The sequence below is a fragment of the Capsicum annuum genome, chromosome 8, assembly GCF_002878395.1.
Source record: "Capsicum annuum cultivar UCD-10X-F1 chromosome 8, UCD10Xv1.1, whole genome shotgun sequence".
NCBI classification, from domain to species: Eukaryota; Viridiplantae; Streptophyta; class Magnoliopsida; order Solanales; family Solanaceae; genus Capsicum; species Capsicum annuum.
The window spans coordinates 16,357,231-16,375,038 of record NC_061118.1 but is presented as its reverse complement, the minus strand read 5'-3'; the positions used below and the strand labels follow the sequence as shown (position 1 = coordinate 16,375,038).

General features: G+C 38.7%; 1 protein-coding gene across 4 annotated transcripts in view; it reads right to left on the bottom strand.

Annotated features, from left to right (window-relative positions):
• LOC107838987 (fatty-acid-binding protein 2) overlaps nucleotides 1-15,502 on the bottom strand; it is a 59,701-nt gene extending 44,199 nt beyond the window's left edge. For 2 of the 4 annotated variants that reach the window (XR_007043905.1, XM_016682304.2), the window contains exons 1-5: nucleotides 15,355-15,485; nucleotides 14,453-15,035; nucleotides 14,041-14,263; nucleotides 4,161-4,236; nucleotides 3,970-4,072 (exon numbers count right to left, since the gene is read on the bottom strand). Coding sequence is in view for 3 of the 4 variants with exons in the window: in XM_016682304.2 (XP_016537790.1) it covers nucleotides 3,970-4,072; nucleotides 4,161-4,236; nucleotides 14,041-14,263; nucleotides 14,453-14,949 (899 nt within the window). In the remaining variant the exon portion in view is untranslated. Of the gene's footprint in view, nucleotides 1-3,969; nucleotides 4,073-4,160; nucleotides 4,237-14,040; nucleotides 14,264-14,452; nucleotides 15,036-15,354 lie in introns of all 4 variants that reach the window. The other 2 variants (XM_016682305.2, XM_016682303.2) reach the window with 2 other exon arrangements.
• Between the last annotated feature and the right edge of the window lie 2,306 nt (nucleotides 15,503-17,808).

The window sequence follows — 17,808 nt, the reverse complement described above, 5'->3', positions numbered from 1 at the left end:
GTTGAAGGGGAGCTCAAGGAGAGGCCGGATTACAAACACAAGGGACAATCTCCCTCGGGTTGGCAATAGGACAAGGATCACTCATTCAATGTCGAGCAACCCGAGGCCAAGGCTGTCCAACCCAAGACTAAGGCTACCCAAAGGTACCCTCCAAGAAATGAAGGTAAACTGAATTCCTCCTCTCATTCTAAAGGCTTTCAATGCTTCAAATGTCAAGGGTGGGAACACAAGGCTAGTGAATGTCCAAATAGGAGGAATGTGATCCCTATAGAGGGAAAATTATACTTTCTTGGAGAAGAGGTGGGACTTGAACCGGATGAGATTGATGACAAAACTCAAGATGGAGAGCAAGAAGAAACCGAGGTGCCAAAGGAAGGAGATGAGGAAGATGTTTAGTCGTGTAATGGTGAACTTGAAGTGCCTAGTTTTATGGTGAGAAGAGTCATGGTCGATCCGAGTCAAAGGGAGAAGGCTTGTAACACCAAATGCCTTATTAAAGGAGTTGTGTGCTCAATGATCATTGATGGAGGTAGTTGTGTCAATATTGCTAATGTCACCATGGTTGACATCTTGAAACTACCCACTATCCCTCATGCAAGTCCTTATAAGCTTCAATGGTTGAATGAGTCTGGGGAGTTGAAGGCAACCCGCCAAGTGATGATTCGGTTCAAGGTAGGAAACTACCAAGACGAGGTGTTTTGTGATGTGATCCCTATGCAAGCTTGTCACTTATTGTTGGGGAAACCATGGCAATATAATAGGGCTACCACACATAATGGAAGAACCAATAGGTACACTCTTGAGCTCCATGGCCGAAGGTTTACACTCCATCCTCTCTCACCATTACGAGTGAATAAAGTTCATCAACAAGTGCAGGAATTGGAGGAGAAAAGTAAAAAAAAGGAGAAGAGGGAAAGACGAGAGTAGAAGTGGTAAAGAAGGGGAGGAAGCAATGCTACAAAGAGGAAGGAAGTCCTTACTTGTGGGACTTTCCCGCAAAGGCCCCTTATTTCTCACTAACATAGATACTAGCATTTTGCCTAGTATCAATTTTTCTTGTGTGCACGTTCAAGAGCATATGCTTCCAAAGGAGGATACAAAGAGAGTTCCTTACCAACACATGCTTGATGATCTCACGGAGCCTTTGGCTAAGCACCCCAACTTCGGGAAAAGAAATGAAGAGATGATTCAAGGAAGAAGTCTTGAGGGTGATGAAGCCGTGAATTTGAGGCTAAATTCCTTTCAAGATGGAAAGGATGATTCAGGCATGACCATGAAGATCGATATGCGTGCAAGTGTGACAGGAGACACACCCAAGGAAGTGCATTGTTGAAGTGTGAGAAGGACCTAAAACACACCCAAAGCCACCCTAATTTACACTTGAGAGCCCCCCCCCCCTTTCATTAAGGGTCTTTTGGACATTTCATCTTTTATTTGTAATAGACTTAGTATTAGGTCATTTACTCTTAGTTGATTATTATTGTAAGTCTTGAAACATTAAAACACCAAATTCTCTCTAGTGTGAGAGTAGTATCCCAACAGTAACTAGGGTTTCCCAAGTGTAGAATCACTTGTGTTACAACTTTGGCTTGAGACGTTGGTGCTTGAGGAGGTTAACGCCCCTCTTGTGTCACCGTAAGAGTTTGGTAATGCTTAGTGTAAGTGTTAGGGGTCCTTGAATTTGATACATTCTAGGGTTCTTAGGACTTATTTTTTCCTTTGTCAATCTACCTATCTTTAAATTTTATTGTTGTTTTTCGTGTGTTCTTGTTGTGTTGTTAAATCCGAAGTTTGTGTTCATTTTGTTATTGTTGTGTTGAACTGTTTTGTGTCTTCTTATTGGTTGTTTGGTATCATTCCACAACCCATAATCCAAAGGTAAGAGATTCTGCAGTTGAAGCTACTGGTAGAGATAATTGTTTGCTTGCTCGATACTGAAGATACTTATTATATTTTAAAGAAATACACGCATTGATTTCCTGTGGTGTACTGATTAACATGAGTAGTTTTAGGCGGTCGACCATGCAAAGAATAACATATTCCACAAGTATGTCCAAGCCTATTACAATAACCACACTTAGGTCGAGAATAGCATACGTCACGAGTGTGTCCAAGCCTTCTATAATAACTACACATAGGTTGAGATTTCCAAAAGTGACGTTCGATTTTCTGATCTCCTCATTAGGTGTTCAGACTTAATCATAGGTCTAAACTTTAAATCGAGCAAAAATATTTGGAAATATGTTCCGAAATCTTAAAAAAAAATGTGTTCAGTTGTCGAAAACGAAAATTGGATCGAATCAAGACATCACTATATGGACAGCCTCTGAATGAAGAGGCGACCTTACTGAAAAATATCTTGCCAAAAAGTGGTCGAAAGCATCCACACACACCGACGCGTGGTGACGCAGATCTAAAACTTCCGCAGTGCATGACGGCGCGAGGCTCATCGAAACTGAGAGTGACTCACTAGGGTTTGCTCGCCTAATTGTTTCGCACCTCGTGGTAGTGTTGGTTTTCGCACAACACTTACAAAACAGAAGAGGACGCATATCGAACTTGACAGTCGCCAAAAATTGACACATGGTGACTGTCTGATTGAGTTTTCTTCCTAGAAAGTTTAGCACTAAACTCGCCCCGATACCATGGGAAAAATATAAGAGAGAAATATTATTAAATATTTAAATTATTACATCGAGACCCTATTTACAGACACTACATTAGACTCCTTTTCAACTAGGACACTACATTACAATCCTTTTCCGACTAGGATTCTATATACTATTCATATTCCTACTCATATTCTAACAAATAACAAGAGAGAGGTGATTAGACTGGATATGGCACAGTTGTAGCATACCGAGGACATGATCTTAAGATAGAAAGGTGTGGTGAACGCAAATTAGGGTAGAAGGTTAGGAGGTCGGAGTGCATTCATGCTAGTAGGTAAGAGTGTTTCCCTTATTAGTAGATGTAATGCTATGCTTGTAGTTTTTTGTTCTTGGATTCTTGTTGATATATGTTGTTTTGGGTAGAACACTTATAGTATTATTTTGCGATAGTATTGTTCTGCTACTATATGTTGTTGTGTTACTCCATAGTCTTTTGTTCCTCTTTCACATACTTTTTTGGACTGTATTTTGTCTTGAGCCGAGGGTCTATCAAAAACAGCCTCTCTACCTCACCTCTGAGGCAATAGTACAAACTGCGTAACTCTAAACATCCCCAGACCCCATTGCGTGGGAATATACTGGGTATGTTGTTGTTGTTGTTAACAAGACAAGGTAAAAGTCATTAACAGAGAACCAAAGAGATACTGCAAAAAGTACCAATACAGAGTTGAGAGTACTACATATAATACACTTCATAACTTTATTTTAGCAGCAAATGAAAAGAAAATATATCACATAAAGATTTTTTTTTATAATCGTGGTGTCCGGTCCAAGCTTTCGCGCACCTCGACGAAATCCACGAGATACCTGCCACCTCCCACCAGGTAACTATGTCCACCAAAGGCTAGGATAGATGGGCCACATCATTGACCACTAGGCCACACCCTTAGGTGCTATCACATGGAAATTTGGAAATCAATTACTATAGCTAGAATAGAAAAAAAACATCAAAACAGGCAATGTAGATTCAAAGGTAAGTTATCAGAAAGAAAGTGAAAACTTCAGCACTAAACAATTTTAAAATTTACTTCAGAGGCAAATAACACTTCATGGATGTTTGTGTCAGATTGCAAACATCAACACAGGCAATGTAGATTCAAAAGTAAGTTATCACTAAGAAAGTGAAAACTTCAGCACTATAAAATGTTAAAATTTACTTCAGAGGCAAAATAACACCTCATGAATGTTGTGTCAGATTCTAGAATGACAATGTCAAGATCATGGCAAAAGGAAAAGATGTGCACAAGAGCAAGTATTTAACTCCAGAGACATTGGGATGCTTACAATAAATGCATACCTCAGAAGATCCTGATAAAAATCTTGTCGTTTGTTGAGTTCACAAAAAGGAACTGAGGCATATTTCCAACCCAACTTCCGGCAAACATCAAAAGGATGCACATCTACACATACAAAAATAGTTAAGCTCTGAAAACGGAACTTTTGAACTTGAGACAGATATCAAGGAAATCTAGAAGAGCTGGAACTTACAGAAGCCAAATGCATAAACCTTCAGGGATTTAATTCTGATAATTTTCATTATTCTGGATCCAGTCCCAACAAGGACCTGAAATTCAAGCAGAAGTCCCTTTAAACTTTTAGGAACAATTAAAAAAAATCATTTTAAACTTTTATTGGCTACAGGATACTTGCAAATATCAGGGATATTAGGGCTAAACTCATTAACTGCAGCATAACAACGACTGAAAAAATTAAGCTTCGATTAAGATTTCAGTCGGATCGTATGGAAAATGGAAATCTGGTGAGAGAATTCAAGATTAAATTTTCTCAGACCACTAACAGGATCTTACAAATCAAATAATATCATAGCATTGAATATTGGAAATGTCATGATAGATACTAGTCAATGTTTATTTTTTTCTTTCTTTTTTACGAGAAAGGTATCAGTTAGACACTTCTACTTTTACCGGATTAACATTTCACTAATATTTATATATGCAAATAGTGCATCCAGCAAAAGGACATTGATCGGCCAGAAACGAAACAAGGCAGCGGATATAAAATATGAGGACATAGTTTATATTACCAAACGTTGGATGGAAAGAAAGCAACTTTTCACATCCCAGGCAGAAAACACCCAAAAGCCAAAAGTACCATTTTCGCTTAATTGCTTTGGTCATTTTTTCTTACAGGGTGTTTCTATTCTTCTTTTCCAAGTTTATATTTTGGGATAGTGGTGGCTCTTTCTAATATATTTCTATCAAGCCGACTACCACTAACTGATACAAATTATTAAAGAATTAATAATGGGTATAATGACCAATTTAGCTTTTCTAAGGTTACAGGCAATCTTCTCGCCTAGGTATAGTAGTTTCTCCCATATTATAACAATAACAACAACAACATACCCAGTGAAATCCCACAAGTGGTGTCTGGGAGGATAGAGTGTACGCAGACCTTACCTGATACAAACCCTAATGCGGAAGCTAAGATTGATAAAGAAAATAAAGCACGATTAAGACTAATAATAAGAGGATTAACTAAGAAACAAGAGAAAATAAATAGATAGACAAGAATTGAGAATCAAAGACAACCAACTTTAATAAATTAAAGTGACCTTCAAATATCCCAAAAAAGCACCTAACTTTAAGAAGAACCTCAACGGAATTGGCATCCCAAGCAACTTTCCTTTCCAAACAAGAAACAACTAAAAGCTTAACAAGCTCTCATAATCTCCCAATAACAATGGAGTTTTTAGTTCATGAAAATTCTAAGTCTTTCCAACATAAAAGAAGCTACTTATACTAAGCAAATAAAGAAGAACCTATGTTATTACATTTCTACCCTTAATGGAAGTAAAGGCCTTGTTTGGATGTTGAATTCATCAAAAGCCTAATCCTCCTTCTTCTCAACGTATGCCCCATCAAATGTTACCACGAACACATGGAATTCTCGGAAGGACTCCATAATGCACTCAAGTGCATCCTTCTCATGAATAACCCTTGTTAATGTTGAAGTTCATGGGCTTGAGTCCTTGTGAAATGCCTTGGGGACCCTTGGGGTGCATTATTACCAGTTACCACTACCTCGAGGAGGTGTAGAGGTTGTTTCCAAGTTTCTCCCATATTATAGCAGGGATCCATGTAAATAAAGAGCAACTCGATGCACTAAAGCTCCCGCTATGCGTAGGGTCCGGAAAAAGGCCCGACCACAAACCTTACACTTGCATTTCTGCCAAAGGTTGTTTCTAAGGCTTGAACCCATGACCTCCTGGTCACATGACAACAACTTTTCCCGTTAGTCCGAGGCTCCCCTTCAAAATCCACATGTATAATCAGTATTTCTTTTTCTTCTTTCTCCGATAAGATTTTAGAATTTACGAGGCTTCTTTTTCGTTCCTTTTGGTTTCCTACTGAACTCCTAGCTATATTCACTCTCCTCTCTTGAATCACCTATATGCTACCAACATCAATGATCTCTCTCCCTCTCTTACTCATATGATATATGCATATGTATCTCATTAATGTTTATACTCTATCCGTTACCCCAACAACTACATGCAATCCCAAACTAGTTTGGATCAGCATATGAATCCTTAAAGGGAAAAGGACAAAAATAGCACCTAAAATTAAAATAATACCACAAAAAAAGCACCCACAATTAAATACCCAGTAAATAGCCACCGTCATAACCATTTTCATTCGGATGATACTGCCCATATACTCCCATGTACTCGGCTGAGCTTCTAAACCTCCCTCAAACCTTCTCGGTGTCATCAACTATATTCCAATTTTTAGCAATAATTCCCTCAACAGTAAGTCACTAGTGGTGGGCTCAATAACAGCTTCCGAGCTGAAAAACGAAAACCCCATAAAGACCCTGATGGGTTTTTCGCACTTGCATTGAAAATTGAAGAGAACAACAGTTTATTTATAGTATTGGATGAATTGTACAAAGAATGAAAAATAGAGAAGTTATAATTGGAAATGGAACTATTAGAAGATTGAGAAGAAAGGGAAGTAATAGAAGAAGAAGAAAATAAGAGGAATTGGCGTGTGGGGATTCAAGAGAGCTGCTTTGATCTTCTTCTCCCTAAGGTTTTCAATACTAAAAATGACGGGTTTTTTTTTGGTTCTGTGTGTAATGGACCTTGATGAACCTTAAAACACAAAAGTTTAGGCGAGGGCTTAAGCATTCAGATTTCTACTGTATATGCTTACACAGATTTCCTCTGTAAAAGGTGTATTTATGTGGTATATATACTGTATCGATGTGGTATAAAAGTGTATCAATCTAGTATAAAAGAGTATCAATTGGGTATATGGACACTGAATATGCATGCATATATACCCCTTCTCTCTTGTAATAAAACAACAACAACAAACCCAGTGTATTCCCACATAGTGAGGTCTGGGGAGGGTAAGATGTACGCAGTCCATACCTCTACCTCTAAAGAAGTAGAAAGGTTGTTTCCGATAGACCCCCGGCTCGAGACACGAAATACTAAACAAATTCATAGTAAAGCATGGAACAAGATGGCATACATAAATACGACACTCACAAGTAATTTTAACCAGAGAAAAGTAAACAGATTCGTAATAAAGCATAAAACAAGGTATCATAACAAGAATAATACCCCTACCAAGTAATTCCCTACACTAGCGACCCAAACTAACCCTAGCCTCCTGCCCTAATTCGCGTCTTCCAGATCTTCCTATCTAGGGTCATGTGAGCTGTAACTGCTCCATGTCCCGCCTAATCACCTCTCCCCAGTACATCTTCGGCCTACCCCTACCCAGTCTAAAACCATCCAAAGCTAGCCTCTCACACCTACGAACCGAGCATCCATGCCCCTCCTCATCACGTGTCTGAACCATCTCAATCGGACTTCCCGCATCTTATTCTCCACTGGAGTCACCCCAACCTTCTCCCTGATAGTCTCATTCCGAACTCTATCCCCCCTAGTCAGCCCACACATCCAACGCAACATCCGCATTTCCACCACGTTCATTTTTTGAATGTGGGAGTTCTTAACTAGCCAACACTCCGCTCCATACAACATCGCCGGACAGACTGCCACCCTGTAGAATTTGCCTTTAAGCTTGGGCGGCACCTTCTTATCACACAACACCCCCGAAGCGAGCTTCCACTTCATCCATCCCGCCCCAATACGGTGCGAGACATCCTCGTCAATCTCACCGTTACCCTGAATCACGGACCCGAGATACTTGAAACTATCCCTTTTACATACCACCTGTGATTCCAACTTCACTACCACCTCATTCTCCAGCCTCACATTATTAAACTTGCATTCCAAATACTTTGTCTTGCTCCTACTCAACCTGAACCCTTTAAACTCAAGAGTTTGTCTCCACACCTCTAATTTATCATTCACACCCCCCACGTCTCATCAATCAAAACTACATCATCTACAAAAAGCATACACCAAAGCACCTCTCCTTGAATACGCCACGTCAACACATCCATCACCAAAGCAAACAAAAAGGGACTAAGAGTAGATCCCTGATGCAATCCTGTCAAGACAGTGAAATGCTCTGAGTCTCCTCCCGCCGTCCTCACCTGAGTTTTAGCTTCATCATACATGTCCTTAATTGCTCTGATATATGCCACCGGGACTCCACTCACCTCCAAGCATCTCCAAAGCACCTCCCTGGGGACTTTGTCGTATGCCTTCTCCAAGTCGATAAACAACATGTGCAGGTCCTTCTTCCTTTTCCTATACTGTTCCACCAGCCTCCGTACCAGGTGAATTGCCTCCATCGTCGAGCGGCCAGGCATAAATCCAAATTGGTTCTTCAAAATATACACTATCCGTCTCAGCCTCACCTCGACCACTCTCTCCCAAATCTTCATAGAGTGACTCAATAACTTAATACCCCTATAGTTATTGCAACTCTGAATGTCACCCTTGTTCTTATAAAGAGGGATCATAGTACTCCACCTCCAAACCTCGGGCATTTTCGCCATCTTGAAAATTCCGTTAAATAATCCAGTCAACCACCTTAAACCAGCATCGTTCCAAAAATCCACAGGTATCTCATCAGGCCCCGTCGCCCTACCCCTTCGCATCCTGCGAACAGCCTCTCTAACCTCCTCTACCTTGAAACGTCTACAATAACTAAAATCCCAACACTCCTCTGAGTGCTCCAGCTCCCCTAACCCAATAGCTCTATCCCCTTCGTCATTCAAGAGCCTGTGAAAATACGACTGCCATCTATTCTTAATGTGGCCGTGCTCCACCAACACTGTACCGTCCTCCCCCTTAATGCACTTCAACTGATCGAGATCACGACCTTTCCTCTCCCTAGCCTTAGCGAGTCTAAACAACTTTTTCCCCTCCTTTCTCCTGTAACCTTGCATACAAGCTATCAAATGCTGCCGTCTTAGCCACTGTAACTGCTAACTTAGCCTCCTTCCTAGCTAACTTGTACTCGTTCCTGTTTACCCGCTTCTCTTCTTCGTCCTTACTCTCAACCAACTTAGCATACGCCCCTTTCTTGGTCTCCACTTTCTTCTTAACCTCTTCATTCCACCACCAATCCCCCCGATGATGCCCGCCCAGCCCCTAGAAACACCCAACACCTTACTAGGATTCTCCCAGATGCACCTAGCCACCCTATCCCACATACTACCCACGTCCCCCTACACTCTCACACCCCCATTCCCGCCAACTTCTCCCCTATCTCCCACGCATTCACTGGCGTCAAGCCGCCCCACTTAATTCTAGGTCTACACTCCTCATCCCTTCTCTTCCTATCCTTCTTTATACCCAAATCCATAACCAAGAGCCTATGCTAGGTCGAAAGATTCTCACTCGGGATGACCTTACAGCCCTTACACAACACCTTATCCCCTTTCCTAAGCAACAAAAAGTCAATCTGGGTCTTGGCTATCGCGCTTCGGAAGGTGATCAGGTGATCGTCCTCCTTCGGGAAGCCGAGTTCACCACCACCAGCCCAAAGGACCTCGCAAAATCTAATAGAGTAGCCCCCTCTTCATTTCTTTCCCCAAAACCAAAACCACCATGCACATCACCAAAGCCTCCCGGTAACGCCCCGATGTACCCATTGAAATCTCCTGCTACAACAATCTTCTCCGAGCTAGGCACGCCTCTCAGCACCTCATCCAAAGCCTCCTAAAACCGCATCTTCTCCTTCCCATCCAAGCCCACTTGCGGCGCATAAGCACTACACACGTTCAAGGTAAACCCCCCAATGACCAACTTATAGTCATCAACCTATCGCTGATCCTCTTTACCTCTACTACCTGACCTCTAAACTCTTCATCTACTAAGATGCCAACTCCATTCCTACGGCTCTCGCTCCCAGAGTACCAAAGCTTGTAACCATCCACATCCTTAGCCTTAGAACCTACCCACTTGGTCTCTTGAACACACGCAATATTAATCCTCCTCTTTCTAAGAATCTTCACAAGCTCTCTGGACTTACCCGGAAGAATCCCTATATTCCAAGACCCAACCCTCAGCCTACCAACTCTATCAACACGTCTTCCTCCACCGCCCCTGAGGCCAAACCTTGGCCTCCCTCCCACCCCCGCCCTTTCATCTTCCCCCGCCCCCACAACAGCCCCCTGCCCCAACCCCCTCGGACATGACCCTATCCAACCATCAACGCCCACAGCTACTACTACAAGAAAATATAAGAAAATATAAATAATGGTAGTAACAAAGCAGCAATAGGAAATACAAGGCTCACACAAATTAGAAGAAATAATCAAGAAACAAAACTAAACTCAAATAGGTAGAAAAAACAAAACCAAGGTAAGGACAAAACTAACAGTAAGAAAAATAGAGCACACTTAATGGCCTGGCACCAAGGACAGCCAAACAAATAATAAGGAGCGGTGTAAGTCACGAATATACTACAGCAGACACGCAAGTCAAGATACAGGAGATACTACGATAAATAATATGAAGCAACATAAAAGGTTCAAAAACAGCAACACAATAAAGACACCCTCAAAGCACACACTAAATCCAAATTTTAAGAACTACAAGAAATCCAAATAACAGATAGGAAATCCCACGCAAATTACAGGCAACGAAAATATCAAAAAATCGCGTGATAAAATAAAGTTTAAGGGTTAGAAATCACCGAAATACGTATATCATGTAATTTGCTCTTGCTTGTTGTGCTGGAACCCAGCAAATTAGGTCGCCGGAATCACTTTGCCGGAAAGTCGCCGGCTCAAATCTGGACAGTAGTTGCAATATCCGGTAGAGACCCCCACCTGGATTTTCTGGCTCCACCGCCTTCACCACCGACGTCCATCGAACCAGTTCGCCGAATCCGAGTAGTGCAAATATCTAAATATTAACTAGTGCAAATATCTAAATATCAAAGTTTAGATGTCACCGGGGTAATTCTGCGTGCTTATGGTACCGTCAATTTTGTTGTCGGAGTTGGTTGGTGAAAATAGCGTTGCCTAAAAGTTGTCGCCGGAATGTTGTCGTCGCTAGGCCGTCTACTGTGCTTTATCGGATCTGTGTTTTGGTGACCATCGTCGGAGCCGATCCTAGTCCCGCCGGTGATATCCGCCACTAAAAAGCAAAGGGGGGGGAGAGAGGGGTAGCTCGGAAGAGCTGTGGTGAGAGAGAGGGAGAGAGAGAGCTCGAGGGAGGAAGGCAAAGAGGGTAACTTACCTTTGCCGGCGCCGGTTACTCGATCAAAGAAGACTACCGTTAGGTGAACGTTAACTTTAGTGGAGGAGAGAGAGCGTTAAAAGTGTATCAATATAGTATAAAAGAGTATCAATTGGGTATAGGGACTGCATGTGCTTGCATAAATTTTCTTTTTAAAAAAAAAAAAAAGTGTATCAATGTAGTATAAAAGTGTATCAATATGGTATAAAAGCGTATCAATTGAGTATAGAGACTGCATGTTCCCAATTGGGCCAAATGGCTAAAAAGGGGAATTAAAAATAGTCGACTGGCTACAGTTGTCCACCTTTTCAAATTGTGGCCATTTTTTTTAAAATGGCCACCCCATGTCCTTTTCCCTTCCTCAAAATCTATTTCGCTCTACTTTGACAAAGAGTGCCGAGGCAAGCACGGTCCAATGTTTTCTTTATCATGACAATTCATCATTAATTAACTAATTTTATGTTGGTCGTAAACCTACCAATGTCCTCCTTTATTCGAGTTTGAGACGAGTAATATGAACATTAGTACATAAGAGAAAAGTTGGAGGCGGCTCCTCGGTATGGAGACCCAAATAATGTTGCACTCTGGTTGATAGGCAAAAACATATTTTCTTTCCCTTTTCTTAACTTTTTTTCTTTTTCGGTGGATTTTTGGAAGTGCACAGGAGGGGTAGGTATAGAATGGTTGACTCGGTTGTTTAACATAATTTTCAAGACGGCGAGGATGCCTGAAGCTTGGAGGCATTCATCTACTTGGATGATTTGGTTGGGGGATCTGGAGCATTCCAATTTGGATTTATGGCAGGGCGTTCGACTACAGAAGCCATCCATCTCGTCAGGCGACTGGTGGAGCAGCATAGGGAAAGGAAGAAAGATACGCACATGGTGTTTTATCGACTTAGAGAAGGCCTATGATAGAGTTCCCAAGGAGGTTCTTTGGAGGTGTTTGGAGGCTAGAGGTGTACCTGTAGTTTATGTTAAGGCGATTAAAGATATGTATGACGGAGCCAAGACTCGGTTTCGGACGGGGGAGGGGACTTGGAGCACTTTCCTGTCTTAATGGGTTACATCAAGGATCAATGCTTAGTCCCTTTTTTTTTGCCTTGGTGATGGAAGTTTTGATGCGGCACATTCAGGATGAGGTGCCTTATTGTTTGCTTTTTGCTGATGATGTAGTCCTGATTGATGAGACTCGAAGTGGAGTTAATGCTAAGTTGGAGGTTTGGAGGAAAACCATCGAGTCTAGAGGGTTTAGATTGAGTAGGTCCAAGATGGAGTATTTGGAGTGTAAGTTCAGCGAGGCGTCTCTTGAGTCCGATGTGGTTGTTAAGCTTGACACTCATTCTATCAGTAAGAGAGATAGTTTCAAGTATCTGGGGTTGATGATTCGAGAGAATGGAGAGATTGACGATGATGTCACTCATCGGATCGGGGTAGGGTGGATGAAATGGAGGCTCGCCTCCGGTATCTTGTGTGACAAAAAGGTACCTCCCAAACTTAAAAGGCAAGTTCTACAGAGTGGTAGGTTGGCCGATTTTGTTGTATGGGGCAGAGTGTAGGCCTGTTAAGAAGACCCACATTCAGAAGATGAAGATGGCGGAGATGAGAATGCTTCGGTGGATGTGTGGGTGTACTAGAAAAGATAGGATTAGAAATGAGGTTATTCGAGATAAGGTGGGAGTCGCTTCGGTGGAAGCCAAGATGAGGGAAGCAAGGTTGAGATGGTTCAGTCATGTAATGCGGAGGAGCATGGATGCCCAGTGCGGAGGTGTGAGAGGTTGGCTAGGGATGGTTTCAAACGAGGTAGAGGTAGACCGATGAAATATTGGAGGGAAGTGATTAGACATGACATGGAGTAGCTTTAGCTTGCCGAGGACATGACCCTGAATAAGAAGTTGTGGAGGAGGCGAATTAGAGTAGAAAGTTAGTCTGAGTTAAGATGTTATATGTTTTGGTGTATACTTGAAGTATCCTGCTTTGGGTATTATTGAGTATGTTAATTTCTAGTATATCTTCCTGATTTATTACTATTCCTTATCTTATCTTAGATTGCTTTATTTTGAGCCGGGGGTCTATCGGAAACAACCTCTTTATCTCACGTTGAGGTAGTGGTATGGACTGCGTACACTTACCCTCCCCAGACCCCACTTGGTGGGAATATACTGGGTATGTTGTTGTTGTTGTTATGTTTGAAACCATGGAATTGATTATCTTAATGTTTTCCACTGTTACATTCACTAATGTCTGGTTGGATATGTTACCACATTACAAAGTTAAAATGGATTGCCCTTTTCTCTTCTTCTCAGGGTGTCTACTCATTTCTATGTCTTCTCTTACTTAATTTTCTAGAAGACTGATGCCTAAAACCAAATTGTCATAACAGAATGAGCATATCTTTTTCAGCTTGGTAGCAAACTAGACTTCAGTATCATCAATTTGGACATTAATTAATGCGTTTAAGGAACCACACCACTCAATTAACTGAACCAAATAGCAAGTCAGAAACCAAACAGTCTAATTGGACAGTCCATTTAAGCTGGGATTGCAATATAGAGGAGTTATGGTCAAAGTGGTGCAGTTCCTGGTTTCCTGCTGAAGAAACAAAATAATAGAAAGATAGGACCCGAGTAAAGTATGAAAAGCTAAATCTAAGAACTGAATTGAGTATCACAAGAATATACATTTCAATTATCAATTGAATACCAATAGTCATGTTTGACATGTTTACCTCTGATGTGAAACTGGAATTTCGCTCCCCGGTTATTAGGTTGTCCAAGATAGTGGGAAACTCAATACCCGTTCTGGGCTCAACTGCATGTCTAGACCAATTTAAATTCTGGAAAAACGAATTATCACACGCCCGGTGTTCAACCTCACAGGGCCGTTGATACTCACCACTCTGTGATTCCATAGCGCTGCTATCCAGTTGAACAGATAGAGCATCACCAGAGCTGATTATCATTCATTTGACCAAAAGAAATTATAAGAACTTCAGCGCAAAAATAGTAGTCAAAACATAAATGGGATTCATTTTCTTTCTCTTTCTGTGAAGGTAATGTATATGGCAGTTAATAAAGCCATCTCATGAGAAATCCAAGTAAAAAGAGTCACCATGATATCTATTGAGAAGAAAAGCTTACAAATTGTCAAATGGAGGTACTAAAGCAGCAGCTAGTGAGAGCACGGGAATTGATTGAAGATGTTTTGCTTCTTTGTACATTTGATTCATGGTAAACTTTGAAATCTTACTAAATATCGCAGGAATGGTAATTTTCCCTTTGCATCTTGATTGCCAGAAGAGTTGCATGAAATTATGACTACTTGAAGCTGTTTGTTTTGATTGTATAGACATTCTAGACGTGGTGTTTCTTGAACCTCTTGATATTTGGTTATTTACTCTAGAATTTGATCCACTGGCGAACCAGACTAGTAATGCGCCAGCATATTTTGAAAAGTACTTAAAAGCTTCTTGAAGTGCTTGACTGCCAGGCACATATAAATTTCTAGAACTATCAACAATCAATGAAATATGGGAGATAAAATTAGCTCCAATACCATAAGGCATGAGAGGATCGATGGGAAACATTTCTGATGAACCCCAATCACCATCTATGAAATTTGCCAAATTGTTCCGCATTGTTAGTGATCAGTTCCTACAAGGGCCTTGCAGCACCCCTCCTCCCTATCACTACCAAATGTACACCTATACGGCGCAGAAATCACCTGATTCAAGTTGGAATGGATTAAAAAAGAATAATGGAAATAGCAAAATGCAGCAGGCAGACTAGACTAAGACAAACAGCATTAGCTTCCATCATCACCGTACTATAGAAATATGTGACCATATAAATTGTTTTTGTCCTGAGAAAGTTGAGCGTTAAATGCAATGAACAAGGAAATTAAGCGGAGGCATTACAAGATGTCAATTTTCAGCACGAAGAATTCCAACATATTTACGAAAGAAGGGGGAAACACATTAAGAAAATCAGGTTAAATCATAACATTAACATTGGTCTTGTAATGAAAGACCCAATGAAACAACCTGAAACGAGGAAAATCAGATTGTTGGATTGCTTTTCCACAAAGATTGAAAGTGCATTTAGGGTTTATGATGAGTTTATTTAAATATGAAAAACTGGAAAAGGGAATAAGAACAAAGGAAAGAATAAGCTTTATGGTTATATTCTCTTATTTATAAGAGAGGGACCAGTAGTTATTAATAGCTCGGGCAAGGCCCGGGCCCAACAAATATTTCTTTTTAAATTTATTTTAATTATTATAATTTATAATATTTTTTTAAAATATATAATAGATTTTTTTATAGCTATTTTAAGTTGTTAATTATTGTAATTTATAATACTTACTTTTTATGTAATTTTCAAATAATATGTATCGCTCTCGTTGTCCAAACTTTTGTGGCATTAATAGTCAATTACATTTTTTAAAATAATTTAAGTTTTAAATTATTGTGATATATAATATTTTTTCTTCTATTCCAATCTAAGTGTCGTAATGCTTAGATAAATATAATAATTAATTATGAGTGATATGATAAAGTTACGATTGAAGCAGCGAAACAGACATGTCTTAATGACTCACAACAACTAAGTAGAAGTGATATAACAAAATTAATATAAAAAAATTTGTAAATTTTTTTTGATTAACTTATCATTTTATATCTATTTTACTTTTTTTTTTATCAAATATTATTGATTGATACAATGCTTAAATAGTAATAATAATTAGGAGAAATAACATAAACGGTACTTCAAATTAATTTTCATGAAAATGGCCATTAAATTTAAATTTCACTTTCTAGCTATTTTAATTTACTGACTTGTTCTATACTGTCTCTACGCACCTTTTATACAATTTCTATACATATCTTATACATATAAATATTCTATATGAAAATTTTACAGTTTTGACACACAATTTATACAATAACTGTACATTATTCTTACTCGTTTTATAAAACAATTATATAATTTTCATACACTTTCTATATATTTTTTATATATATTTTATGCATATACATATTTGATAGAACTATACAATTTCTATACATATATTTTATATAGATACATATTCTATTTCACAATTATATCGTTTTTATATAATTTAATTATTATTTTTAAACAATAAAAAAATAGAATATCTGATCAGTTAAAAAATTTATAGCAAAAAAAAAAATTAAAATATTCTTAAATGACTGAATTGCCCAAGTTGAATACTGTATCAGTATTGTATATAGACTATATCAGTATTGTATATGGACTGTACATGGACTACGTAGGCTAAAATGACCCAAATTAGGAAATGACTATAAAGCGAAAATAGTATATCCTATTGGCCACTTTTTGGAAAGTTTTCAAACTTGGGCAATTTGTTTTAAGAAGTGTTATAGGTGTCCTTTCCCTAATAATTAATTAGGAGTGGCATAGTAAAATCAAGATTGAAACAATGAAACAGACATGTCTAATTAGAAGTGATACAACGAAATTATTATAAAAATTACTTGCAAAAAAAATTAAATGGGTCTCATATAAAACGTCAAGTAAATTTAACATCAAAAATTATTAATTTTTTAATACTTAGATGATTTTATAATAATTTTTTAATATTTAAATGACTTGTAATAATTAATTATGGGTGATACAATCATATTATAGGTGAAACAACTGAAGCAAACATGTCATAAATATCTATTTTAAATTTTTATTAAATATTATTAATTTTCTAATATATAAATAACTTATAATAATTAAGTAGAAATGGTATGATAAAAAATTACGGAGAAAGTAACTTATGAAACAGGCAGGAGAAGCAGACATGTTGACGGAGACCTGTCTGCTTCTCCTTGCCATTCCCTTTTACTAGAGAGTAAAGTTGATCAGCTGAAGCAGGCAAGAGGTCGACATGTCTGCTTCAGCTGCTTCAATTATAATTTTACTATATCACTCTTAATTAATTATTATAAATTATTTATGAATAAAAAAATAATAATATTTAATAAAAAATTTTAAATAGACATTTATGACATATCTTTTTCAGCTGCTTCAATCGTAATTTTATCATATCATCCCTAATTAATTAGTATATCCCTAATTAAATATCATAAGTCATTTACGTATTACAAAATTAATAATATTTTATTAGAAAAAAGGTAAAATAGATATTTATGACTATTTCGACTACTTCAACCATAATTTTATCGTATCAGCAAAGCAAGCACGAGGTCGACATGCTTGCTTCAACTGTAATTTTACTATATCACCCCTAATTAATTATTATAGGTCATTTATGTATTGAAAAATTAATAATATTTAATAAAAAGTTAAAATAGACATTTATGACATGTCTACTTCAACTGCTTCAATCGTAATTTTACTATACCACCCCTAATTAAATATTATAAGTCATTTATATATTAAAAAATTAATAATATTTAATTAAAAAAATAAAATAGACATTTATGACCATTTTAATCGTAATT